This window comes from Tursiops truncatus, chromosome 2 (assembly GCF_011762595.2).
Source record: "Tursiops truncatus isolate mTurTru1 chromosome 2, mTurTru1.mat.Y, whole genome shotgun sequence".
Lineage (NCBI taxonomy): Eukaryota > Metazoa > Chordata > Mammalia > Artiodactyla > Delphinidae > Tursiops > Tursiops truncatus.
Window position 1 is genome coordinate 134,663,778 of NC_047035.1, and position 13,166 is coordinate 134,676,943.

Here is a 13,166-nt window from a genome sequence, read left to right on the forward strand (position 1 = left end):
TTCCATCCACCCCCTAGTACCACTGACTTAAGGGCAGAGCAGTGAATACACCACTGATCGCATTGACGAGGTAATACAAACAGACAAGAATGAAATGATGTAAGACTGAATTTAGAAACTGGGACCTGACCTTTAAAAAAGTCTCGCACCAGCCTCCTTATTTTACAGACTGAAGCGCAGAGAAGTATGCTTCAGGTAACAGACTAGATCATATCTTGTGATCTGACTTCTAGCAAGTAGAACTCTTCATTTCATGTTCACTCTTCAACAAGAGTGAACTGTTACTGCACAGTATCTTTTTCCTTTAACTTTTTTCATAACCTCAAAGGACTGGAGTTTGCTAGTAGGGGGATGAAGAGAAGGGGCAGGAGAAAAGAAGGCAATTTGTGTACAAGTGCAGCCTGTCGTCAGTGGCAAGATGGCATCAGTTGACCTGTCACCTCCCATCTTCTCCTTTGTCAAAGTGACAGCACTCTTTTGCAATGAGGCTGCTTCCTCTTTCAGGCTCTTGGCTTCAAGGTTTGATCTCTGGGGGCTTGTGCTATCTCTAGTGATGGAAATTCACAAAAAGTTACAAATCTGTAACCCTGGATTGCAATTCTTTTCACATTATCAGGGGTTTAGGTGCCCCAGTAGCCAAATATATTAAGAAGCTTAAGAGTCACCTTTGATCATTGTTACTAGCTCACTTTAAATAAGGTTGTTTTATCCCCCCATAGGACAGCTCAGCTTTTGTCAATGTACCAAAGATAGTAAGAAATAGGGGAAATGGTGAAGTAATATATGTTATGTTAAAATTAAATACCTTCTCTTTATTTGCCATTGTACCCACAGGAGAGCTTTACCATTCAGAAGTATTTTATTCTCTAAAGGATAACACAAAAATAAGTGAATAATTCCTTGGTGTGATGATGCTAGCTCTACTCTTTTCCTTAACTGTTGAATAATGTTAGTTCTCCATAATGCTTAAAAAATTGAAGATGCTACTATAAATGTTAGCACTGGTTTTTATGTTAATTAGTATAAGCACTCTATAGTATATATAATATACTATGTATAACATAGTATACACTATATATATTATACATATATTCTCATACCTGTAGCCAGTATATGAGAAATTTGGGGGAAATTGAGTACTCATCCTTTATATGTCCTTTTAAGAATTCTCATTAACTGGCATGAGTTATTAGGTAAATATTTGAATCTTTTTTTGAAAGAGGGAGAACCTAAACAGGAAGTATAACAGGAAGACTGGCAGTTTCTGCTTTTGTCTTTTAGTATCTTTAAGAGGTAGTACTGTTTCCTGCTAAGTAAGTTTACTTGCTGCAGAGTATTTAAACACTAATATGCATAATGTCCGCATTCACAGAGGGAGTGGGGTGACCCTCTTTAAACCATCCTGTCACACTGATTTTCTTTTTTCTAAGCTTTCCTCTTTGCAAACAACAGGGAGACAGTTAAGGATGTTTGAGACAAATTCTTAATCTGACTTGAAGCAGGCATTTTCGGATGTAAGGATCAGACTCCTGCACAGCTGTTAATGTACTCCATGACTTTGTAACAAGACATTCAGCTTCAACTCCCAGTTCCTGTGGTGTGTCTAAAAAAGAACTAAACCCCTCCGCCTTTCAAAGGTGCCGACTAGGGTAGAGTTGTGTTTGCAAAGGCTTAAATCAGCATTAGATACCATTCTCTCTCTCGTTCCTTCTTTGATTAAAGACCTGCAGTGTGACAGTTGCTTAATCACAGCATGCTCCACAGTTTTCCAGAAAGTTCTCTGATTTTTTTTTTATTATAATTACTTGTCTCAAGTGGTAGGTTTAGAAAAACGAAAATATCACTTTCCCTCATAGTATCCTAGTATAGTTGTTACCTGCAGTTTTCTCTTTAAATATTGTTAGTTTCTATTTCCCCAGCACACAGGTTTAAAAAGCATTTTGGCAGGTGTTAAGGAAAAGTCAGACTTCAGGAAACTACCAATCACCGCCTTACCCACAGGCACGACTTCACTAAAAAAAGTTTTCTTTGTAAATGTATTGCTTTTTATAAAATGAGCACATCTAATTAAATAGATGTGTTCTTTAACTTCTGGTGTTAAAAAATCGGCCTCAATCTTGCCAGAGTTCCCATCTTGCAACTTAAGTACTGTCCACACACACTGTGTTAGGGGGAATTTGTTCTCGTTCGTGTCCGGTGTTCTTTGTAACTAGGGTGGTTGGCTGTACTGGCAGCGTGCAAATAGTTAAGCTTGTCTTAAGGAAACAAACAGCCTCAGCCCTCCCTCCTTCCCTTTCTCAACCAGTCCGTGGCTTCCTCTTACCGTTTCTCTAATGGTTGCTCTGATGGCAGCTCGAAGCTGCTGGGCTGTGCCCCGCCGGCATGAGCCCCTCCTTCCGTGAGAACACATTTCCTGGCATGGGGATCGAATCATGTCGGTAAAATGGGGTCGGTTTCATGAAGCACCCCTTATAACAGTGAGATTCATAGGACTAAAACATGGGGAGGTAAGCGCCTGACTTCTTTAAAGCACTAACCTAATAAATACAGAAAGAGACAGTGGAGTTTATTGTTTTGTGTTGTTTTTATCCCTGGAGGAGCTAGTTTGGATTGTTGCAAAGGATGAGGAAATAATTTATTATCTATTCAGATTCGAAGAGCATTGCAAGGCTTGAGAGAGTTGCCATAGAAGATTTTGTTTTTCTTTTTTTTTTTTTAAAGGTAGAAATGAGGTTTTTTTTCTTTAAATTTATTTATTTTTTGGCTGCGTTGGGTCTTCGTTGCTGCACGCGGGCTTTCTCTAGTTGCGGCAAACGGGGACTATTCATTGCGGTGCGCGGGCTTCTCATTGCAGTGGCTTCTCTTGTTGCGGAGCACGGGCTCTAGGTGCGTGGGCTTCAGTAGTTGCAGCACGTGGGCTCAGTAGTTGTGGCTCATGGGCTCTAGAGCGCAGGCTCAGTAGTTGTGGTGCATGGGCTTTGTTGCTCCATGGCATGTGGGATCTTCCCGGACCAAGGCTCAAACCCGCGTCCTCTGTATTGGCAGGTGGATTCTTAACCACTGCGCCACCAGGGAAGTCCCCATAGAAGATTTTCTTAACTCTTACAGCATGCTTTTTTTTAAGCTTTCTTGAGCAAAATGTCAGGTGCTTTTCAGTTTAACATTTAATGTATGAAGAAGCCTTTAGCAAAATTTAGTTAGAAGAAAGAAATTATTAGAAAAACTCAATTTTTATTATTTTCATTAGTTTTGCATACTTTAGCAGTTACGAATTTTCACTCAGAGCAGTTTCCTGTTTTGTAAAGTGAAGTAGTTTGTTTTTCTCCCTTCCTCTCCATTATTTTTTATGGTTCTAAAGTGTAGCAATTTGGCTCTTAGAGTTTTATGATATTCATTCTGTTAACAAAGGAGTTTACATGAATCATAGACTTAGCAAATATTCACCATTTCAGTATAGCAGATGGGTTCTGAATAGGAAGTCAGAAGACCTGGGTTCTGATTTTAACTGCAGATCATTTGCTGTGTGACCTTCTGTGAGTCAACAGACCTCTCCAGCCCTTTGCAGTAGAGCGTAGTGAATGAGAGCTGAGCTTTAGAGTTGGCAGATCTGGAACTTAATTCCAGCTTGGGCAGTTACTGGTGTGCGACCTCCAGTACAGTATGAGACATCTCTAAGCCTCAGTCTCCTCAAATGTGAAATGGAGATCATAGCTGGTACTTAGTTCATTGGGTTGTACCCAGTGTATGAGAAAGTTCATGTCAATTGTATACTACAGTGCTTGGCACACAGTAACTGTTCAAACTTTTAGCTGCTATTTATTATCTTGCTCTTTTCAGTTAGAACATGGGAAGCATAATGCCCACCCTACTCACCTCAGAATTATTGAATCAGATGAAATAATGTATGTAGAAGGCATTGATTTAAAATGTAAGGCATTTGGTAGTTGTCAGGATCACTGACTCTGGGGTACCTATTTTCCAGGAATTTTTTTAGATTACAATAGTAGTAGTGTATGCCCTGGAAAATGGGTACCCCAGGGCTAGTGGTGATGACAACTAATAAATGCATTCTACCTACCTCTGTGAATTGTAGTTCATGGTCCAGTTAGTTTGAAAGAGAATTATTCATTTGGTATTGGTTAACCAGCCGAGCGTGTGCCTAACCGTGTTTGTGAAGGACCTCTTGTGGAGAGCATATAGTTAGACCCCACAGCCCTCGTCTCTTGACAGTAGTGTGTACCTGAAATGTCCCTGGCTGCTTTGGGTATTTTATTAAGGATCTAGCACTCATTAGTATTTCTTTAAATTTTTAGGGTTTAAATCCCTCCTCCCCCAATTTGAAAATTGGGCCAAAGTTAATATCTGTGAACCTTGAAATTCTAATTAGTAAGAATAGAAAATGTATATGTGGGGGGATAGTTAATATTTCTGGCTAGAGTAAGGGAGGAAACATCAGAGATGTGCCCTCACGTGGGGATATGTGATGGCTGGGAGGCAGTCAGAGGGGACCCTCGAGTCATTTTTGATGCTGCCCAATCATCTTTCCTCTCCCTCAGGCTGGTCCCAGAACTGTCACCATCCTTTCTTCTGCTTCCTGCTTGCAGCTGGCCCTGAGCTCATTGCCAGCTTCCCCCATGGGCCGAGCTGTGGCTCACTGAGGAGGATTCACGGCCACTGCAGACTCCTCCTCCAGCACCAGAAGCCTCTTTCTCTCTCGTGCTGGTCATTGGGCAATGAATGTGTCTGTTGGCATAAATAACCAGTGAATAAGCCACTGACAGAACTGTTTAGCCTTCCCAGTCCTCTTAAGGTTTTTCTAATGTAGCTCAAATGCCCACAGGTTAATAAAAAAAAATTTTGTCCAGGACAGTGTTCCGAATTTTCATCCAAAACATTCACCAGCCACTGTTGACCACATGCCAGCTGGGTACCCTTCCAGAAGGGAAGGCCTTCTAGTGTTAACTGAAGGCCTTCAGTTAACTGTCGATTGTTTTCTTTGGCAGGAAAAGGAAAAGGAGAAAGATAAAATTAAGGAGAAGGAGAAAGATGCCAAAGAGAAGGAGAAGGACAAGAAGACTCTGAACGGGCACACTTTCAGTTCCATCCCTATTGTGGGTCCCATCAGCTGTAGCCAGTGCACGAAGCCTTTCACCAGCAAAGACGCCTATACTTGTGCAAGTAAGAGACATGCTTCTTCCTGTGTGACGGAACGCTCTTGGCTCAGAAAAACTCATTTCTAGTTTCCTGTCCTTCCCACCCCTAATCTGTTCCTCGTTTATGTGGAGAAGTAGCCCTTTTTCTATCTCTCTTTAAATAGCATTGAAGAAATTAATTCTAGATATATAACATACAGCCTATAATTTTTTCAGAGAGCCCAATTTTAAATATCCTGTCCTTTTGTCCCTAAGCCACTACCTTATTCCAGAAGTCCATGTCAGCATGAAAACAGTCTCATAACCTCAAACCCTCAAGCTACCCAGCAGTCCCTTGTCAGGTCGTATATGCTCATATTTTACTCTAATACTTTGGTGTATGCTTCAGCCATTGACCAGCGTCAAGTCACGGAAACTGCCAAGGGAGAGGGAGAGTACCTTCGCGTGCAGAGACGTTCCGTATTGACCTCTTGCTGACCTGCTTACTACCACCTTAAAGCCAAGTCTGTTAACTGAACATGGTTCCTGGTTTTGACGATATGCTCTGAGACAGAGGATGGCTAACTTTTTCTGTCTAGATAGCAGACTTCTTAGACTTCATGGGCAATACAGTCTCTGCCACACTACTGAACTCCGCTGCTGTAGTGCAAAAGCAGCCATAGATAATACATAAGCCAATGAGCATGGCTGTGTTCCAGTAAAACTTCATTTATGGGCAGTGAAATTTGAATTTCATGTAATTTTCATGTGTCATGGAATATTAGTCTTTTCTATTTTTTCAACCATTTAAAAATGTAAAAACCCTTTGTAGTTCATGGGCCATACAAAAATAGGTTACAGGCCAGATTTGGCCCACAGGCTGTTAATTTGCAGATCCTTGCTCTGAGGCACTACATCTCAGAATTTTGTGGTTGCACACACATAGAAAGTAATAATATTCATAGTGCACACCAAGGAAAATCAAGGAGGCTGCTTGTGGTCAGAAGTGGCCAGTGTAAAGGTCCACTCTTCCAGAGGCTGAGGTGATTCGGATCTTGTCATACCTGTAACCAATTCAGACCAAATAGTGACTAACTCAGACTCCAAGAAGCACTTCTCAGACCATGATGTCATGACATTGTCTTGATTTCAGTCACTTATGTGAAGTATCCCAAGTGATCTGTTACTAAAAATAGTTGACTTACTGAAATTTGAAATGTTTAAAACTTTATTTGAGCAGAGTCTAAGTTACTGCAATAATAATTTCCACTCACTTGCTTCCTTGATATTTAGAGAAAGAGTGGAGTGACAACTGGCACACAGCCTATCTTATCCACGCTGCAGCTGTTGTGACTTTTTAAACGACGTTAACGTTAACACTTAACGTTGTGACGTGGCGTTAACACTCACGTGCTTGTAAAATGCCTCTTATGGATATATTATACCCCAGTATTGTCTACAGCCATATTTGTTTTACTGTCCTATTTTTTTTTTTTAAAGAAAACTTCCGGGGGGCTCTCATCTCTCTTTTCATCCTCGTGTGCAGATATCACACACATTTATGTCCTCCTTCATGTGTGACTTACTGGGACGGTGATAACGACTCCAGCATAGTAATACATTTTATGTGACCTCGAGACTGTCACTGTTCAATATCCCCCCAGCATGTTACTCTGGAGCCCAGGTTCTAATAGGACTCATTCTTAGGACACCAGTCACCAGTTTAGTTTCTTAGCCACTGGACACAGACAGCTTCTCAATACTAGAATAACTTGGATGTCTAGGGCAGTAGTCACCAAGCACTTTTTAGTATGTTTATCTATCATTAAAACATACTTAGTCTACTCACACGGGGTATGTGTGTGTGTGTAATGTGTGTGTAAAAAATTACGTACATGTCCTATACTATAATTACAAGGAGCTCATTCTAGGAATGAGAAGTCAGGTTTGCCATTTTCTTGTTTGCTGGTTAGTTATTAGTCTTCTTAATATTGTCCTAGATGCACAGTTTCTTTGCAGGAATTTGTCTCTTTTTCATTTTATTTTAGTTGAAACTAAATATAATTTATAAGTTTACTTTATTGAGCACCTGTAAATTTCCATTCATCACAAGATGCTGAAAGTAAACGAATGAGGAAGCTGTTACACATCCCTGACCTACCTTCCGAGGGCCTCTTCTTCCTTCCAGAATCCTCTAGGATCAAACATAACAGGAAGCTGCCTAACATTAAGGCTGAGTGAGCCACCCATTTATCAGTCTATATATTAACTCCATTTCTCTTTTAAGTCAATATAAGTGAGAGCTGTAAAAATTTCCTCCTCTATTTCAAAGAATCATTTTGTGCATCCCTCCTGCCAAGTGTCTGATCTCCATTTTGGGAGTACTGGTCTTAGAGAAGAATAGGGGAAGGTCATATTTCTTGACTGGCAGCATGAAATTAATATTCAAGGAACTTCATCAGTACAGCACACTGAACACCTGCTTTCTGCGATAAAACGTAATTTTTAAATATGTATTTTCAATAAAATATATTTTTTAGAAAACTAATGCATAACTGAGCATGCAGAAAAGAAAATCCCCGAGCAGTATAGATTCTGTTCTTTCCATTAGGGACTTTTAATAACTCTCAACATCTTCTCTTGCCTGTGCATTTGCTAATGCTTCTTCATAGCCGTTTGCTTCCTTACATGGTATCTGGGTTTTTTTGTTTTTTTGTTTTGTAAGTTCAGCTTCAGCTTTATAAGTCATTTTTCCCTCCCGTGGGAACCTCTAGATTCCCTGTTTTGTCACAGTGACCCTGTGATGCAGCAGTTCTGCATTTGTTTCAGCTGGATCCCTCAGGGTTTCATCATTCCTAGATTGGGATTCCATTAAACCTCTAGAGAAGATTTCTTAACTCAGGGTTCCAGGAGATATGGATGGTGTAAATTTGGACCCTGGATTCATATGTGATACAGAATTCTCACTCAGGGTCCTGGGGAGGGCAGGTTTCCTTGCTGCTTCTGCAGGGCCAGTAGGTGGACTTTCTCCAGGCCCTTCAGCATGGCTGTTACAGTCTTTAGTTTAAAGCTGTTGGCTTTATTTAGGGGTCTCAGTCCCAGCTCCCACTATGTGCCCTGAGACCACACATCCTCTCCCCAGTTGAGGGGGATGCTCTCTACTGCTCAGAGTACTACACAACCAAGGGGTGGGTTTGAAAAATAACTGAATAAAACTTCAAGAATGAAAGTAGTTCTTGAAGAATCTTCATGGAGATTTTCACATACTTCAGTGTTCTGTGTCCTCAGTGGATTGTTCTGATTTATATTTATTATATATATATATATAAGAGAAAATGGCTTCCACTCTGTCCTCTGCTTCAGTAGGGGGAGAGCTGGGTGAATATTCTAGAAGATCTTGATGACTTCAGACTGGATTTATTTTTTACATTTAACTACCAGTAAGTATGCATTTGAGTTTCTTATCTTCAGTTACCTGAACTCTGCAAGGCACTGTGGTTCATTCAAAAGCAGTTCATCAACAAATATTCATTGAGCAGCCGAATGTGCCAGGCACCTTTCTCTTGCTCTTTTTCTTAAAACTGAATATATTTGACATGCAACATTGTGTAAACTTAAAGAATGCAGAGCATTAATTTGATGCATTTATATATTGTAATCTGATTGCCATTGTAGCCGTATTTAGCACCTCTATCACATCACATGATGATCCTTTCTTCTTAGTGGTTGGAATATGTAATTAGAGGCACCTTTCTCAAGTTGCTTATTACACAGTCGCTTATAAGAAGAGTTCTCGGGACTTCCCTGGTGGTGCAGTGGTTAAGAATCTGCCTGCCAATGCAGGGGACACGGGTTCAAGCCCTAGTCCGGGAAGATCCCACATGCCGCAGAGCAACTGAGCCCGTGTGCCACAACTACTGAGCCTGTGCTCTAGAGCCCGTGAGCAACAACTACTGAAGCCCGCGTGCCTAGGGCCCATGCTCTGCAACAAGAGAAGCCACCGCAGTGAGAAGCCCGCGCACCACAATGAAGAGTAGCCCGTTCGCCGCAACTAGAGAAAGCCCCGCACGCAGCAAAGACCCAGTGCAGCCAAAAAATAAATAAAGAAGAGTTCTCAAGGTATAATCCTTGGTACTTACTCGTTGCAGCATTATTCATATTGTGGAAAATTTTAAAGGAACTAAATGTCCAACAGTAAAATATAATTTATTCATCAGGTGGAATATTAGGCCAATAGTAAAAATAGAATAGATCAAAGGTCGGCAAGCTTTTTCTGTGAAGGAACTGATAGTTAAGTACATTAGGCTCTGCAGACTATTAGGTGTCTGTGGTGACTACCCTACCCAGCTCTTGCAGCACAAAAGCAGCCATAGACAAGACATAAATGTGACTATGTTCCAATAAGTCTGTATTTACAAAACAGATGTGGGCTGACTTCGGCCCCCAGGCCACGGTTTGCCAGCCACTGGGATAGCTCTGCAAGTACAGACAGATTTCCAAGACATTTTGATAACTTGAGAGGCAATAAATAGAACTGTATGTATGATCCCAATTTATAGAAAGCAGATAAGTAAACAGTAATTGTTTATGTAGATGTATAAGAATATCTAAAAGGATGTACACCAAACTGTTAACAATTTGTAAAAGAGGTTAGGAGAGGAGAGATTGAAGGGGACTAAGTTTTTATTTTATACTTTTGTGTTTGAATTTTTTAAGACTGTACTTAAATATTGTTCCTCTGAGTAAAAAAAAATGTAAACATCAGATCATTGGTAGTTTCAGAGGTTTTTCTGGTTGTCAGCCGGTCTCTGATGAAAGAGCAAAATATGTTGATGTTGTATGAAGAACTTAATGACAAAGAGCAAAATGATCTCTGGAAAGCAGTCAGCCTGACAGAAGACCTACGGAAATTGCTCTGTATAGCACCAGCATGAATAAGAAGCAGTATCGTTGATTCCACCAACTCTCAGTTCTGAGTTGTGAAGTGAAATATTATCAGAAGGTTTAGGGACAAAAGAGAGAGAAAATCTTGTTTGAGGACCCAAAGAATCCTTTTCTTTGTGCTATAGAGGACCATAGGTTTGTGGTTATAGTGAGTGGATGACTCTTTCCATGACTAGCTCCAGGTAACTTTTCAATTTAAATGCAGGCTGGAAAAAGTCTAATGTATGTCAGTGTATGAAACATCTTATCATTGTCATTGATTTTTGAGTATACATTGTTTCCAGGTTAAAAGAGTTGAATTATACTCTCCTTGACTGTATCGTTAGTCTGTGTTAGACTACAGTGACTACTGAACCTGCAACTGACATATGATTGATTTGTCAGGTAGCAAAAATACCCACTATGATGTAGGAGAACACACCTCTTTTAACCAGGCATCCTAAACCCAGTTTTGTTTTTTTCATACCTTTCCCTGTGAAACATAAATAGAAATTCTCTTTTATTGGACTCAACTTCATGATGAAATACAGCTAGGGCACCTCAGACTGTTGAACCGCTTTATGCTGTCAGTATAGCTTGTGGCAGAACTCCCCCTGGAGAGGACACCTGGGGTACCTTTTGGAAACTTCTATGGCCCAAGGATACCAGAGCAACCCATGGAGAATCACTTGTGTGGGGTCTGGTACTGATGAGGAAAAAACAGACTTAAGAGGTTTGAGGGGGCTTCCCTGGTGGCGCAGTGGTTGAGAGTCCGCCTGCCGATGCAGGGGACACAGGTTCGTGCCCCAGTCCAGGAAGATCCCACATGCCGCGGAGCGGCTGGCCCTGTGAGCCATGGCCGCTGAGCCTGCGCATCTGGAGCCTGTGCTCCACAACGGGAGAGGCCACAACAGTGAGAGGCCCACGTACCGCAAAAAAAAAAAAAGAAAAAGGTTTGAGGGCTTCCCTGGTGGCGCAGTGGTTAAGAATCCACCTGCCATTTCAGGGGACACGGGTTCAAGCCCTGGTCCAGGAAGATCCCACATGCCGCGGAGCAACTAAGCCCATGCGCCACAACTAGTGAGCCCGCGCGCCTAGAGCCCTGTGCTCCGCAACAAGAGAAGGCATCACAATGAGAAGCCCACACACTGCAACGAAGAGTAGCCCCTGCTTGCCGCAACTAGAGGAAAGCCTGCACGCAGCAACGAAGACCCAATGCAGCAAAAAATAAAATAAATTAATTAAAAAAAAAAAAGTTTTGAGACTTGTAGACTAAACTTCTCAGCCACACATCTGTGTAGTAATTAAATAGTTTGGTAGATAGGACAGTGGTTTTCAGAATGTTTTTTGTGGAACTGGTGTTTTGGAAGTTCCAGATTTTTGGATTTAAACTAATTTAAAACGTACTTAAAAATATACATGCTCAAAAGTGTAACCAAATTTTAACATCAGCATATTAACTGTAGCTGTCGGTCTACCTACTTGTTTGGATTTTTCCTTCCATCTCGAATTAATTGAAGAACGTAATATAATTGCAAGGCAAGCCATTTTTTTTAACTGCTAATATTTGTACCAGCTTATCTATGAAAATGAAGATATTCTCTATGTTATGTATGCAAAACTAAATACAGACATAAATTAGATGCTGAGGTAGTTATGTGAATTCCAAGTATAATATGCACCTGATTTCTCATTTTTGGATCCATCAAAACAAGTTCATTTTCTCTTTTATTGACTTCAAACGCAAATGTTAAAATTATAGTTCAAATATCTGTACTAAGTATTTTATGTATTTGATAGCACACAATATAACAATATTTTATGTAAGACGTTTTAAAAGTAGAAAATCAGTAAAATAGGTCGACTACTAGTTTTATGCTAACAGTGTTTATAATAAGTAGGATGGGGGTTTTTTGGTTTAATTCGTAATTTTTAATGTTAAGTCACCTCAGGTGTCTATTTCTTTTGGAAGCAGATTATTTCACTGAGTCCAGTGTGTCATCACAAGAGTCTTTTCTGTTTGGAGAATCAGTCTGGGGGAGGAAGTATAGTCATCATGTCCTCTGCCAGTGGTTCTTTGATTTATGGAAATCACTTGGTCAAACTGAAAATGTCACAAATTATCTTAGTTCTACCCGCTTAGCAAAACAAGGAAGAAAAGTTAATGTTTTTCAGTTTAAACTGAAAGAATCAAGGGACTTCCCTGAAGGTCCAGTGGTTAAGACTCTGTGCTTCCAGTGCAGGGGACATGGGTTCAATCCCTGGTTGGGGAACTAAGATCCCACATGCCATGTGGTGTGGCCAAAAAAATTATTTTTAATAAAATTTAAAATAAATAAATAAACAGAGAATCAGACAGCAAAAAGGAACTGTTTGATAGGGCCTGATTATTACTCTACTGTGCACCTAAGGTGCAAAAATACATTTTTAGTTTAAATACCACCCCACCTCAGAATCTTAGGGGCTACCTATCTCAACTGTACCTTTGCAGTCCGCTCCAGAGGTAATGTTGAAATAAGCTCGACATTTAGTGGTGGCATTAAGGTCTGTTTGTTGACAGGTTGCTGCCTGCCACATAAAAAAAGGGGGAAAAAAATCAAGGCTTGAAAGCAAAGGAACAACATGTAGTCATCTTCCCAAAGGAACAAAAGTAATGGGCTGGTTCTCTCCAGCTTCCTGAAGAACAGTGCCTGCAGTGCATGTTTGTGTGTGTGAAGCACCATCTGTAACCTTGGCAGGAAGTGGAAAATATGAGTAATTTGGGGACTCAGAATCTCTTTTCCCCCCTCCCTCCATCCCCTCTCATGTCCAGGATCTTCCCAGGGGTCTCAGGAAACATAGCATCCCTCCAGTTCATTTAACTCCCGGGAAACCCTTGTGCTCTTAGCCTCCCTTTTTTGGTTTAACATTAACCCTGTTTGCTGACCCTGGAGCCTCAGACCCCAAGTGGCTGCTCAGTCAGTTTTGACTCGTGGTTTAGAGAGATCAGCCGCACGGTTCATCATGGTTTTGTGTGACGATGGCTGATGTTGATCTTCGCCTGTCTCTCAAATGTCTTTATTCACTTTAATATATCTTTTTGCATGCAAATATTAAGAGATACAGCAGGAT

At 40.7% G+C, this 13,166-nt stretch overlaps 1 protein-coding gene across 11 annotated transcripts in view; it reads left to right on the top strand.

Moving 5' to 3' along the window:
• The window catches only part of AKAP13 (A-kinase anchoring protein 13), a 350,062-nt gene that overhangs the window by 294,452 nt on the left and 42,444 nt on the right, over positions 1-13,166 (top strand). For all 11 annotated transcript variants that reach the window (XM_019945698.3, XM_073801374.1, XM_073801373.1 and 8 more), the window contains one exon: positions 5,004-5,178. In XM_019945698.3, the coding sequence (XP_019801257.2) occupies positions 5,004-5,178 (175 nt within the window). The remainder of the gene's footprint in view (positions 1-5,003; positions 5,179-13,166) is intronic.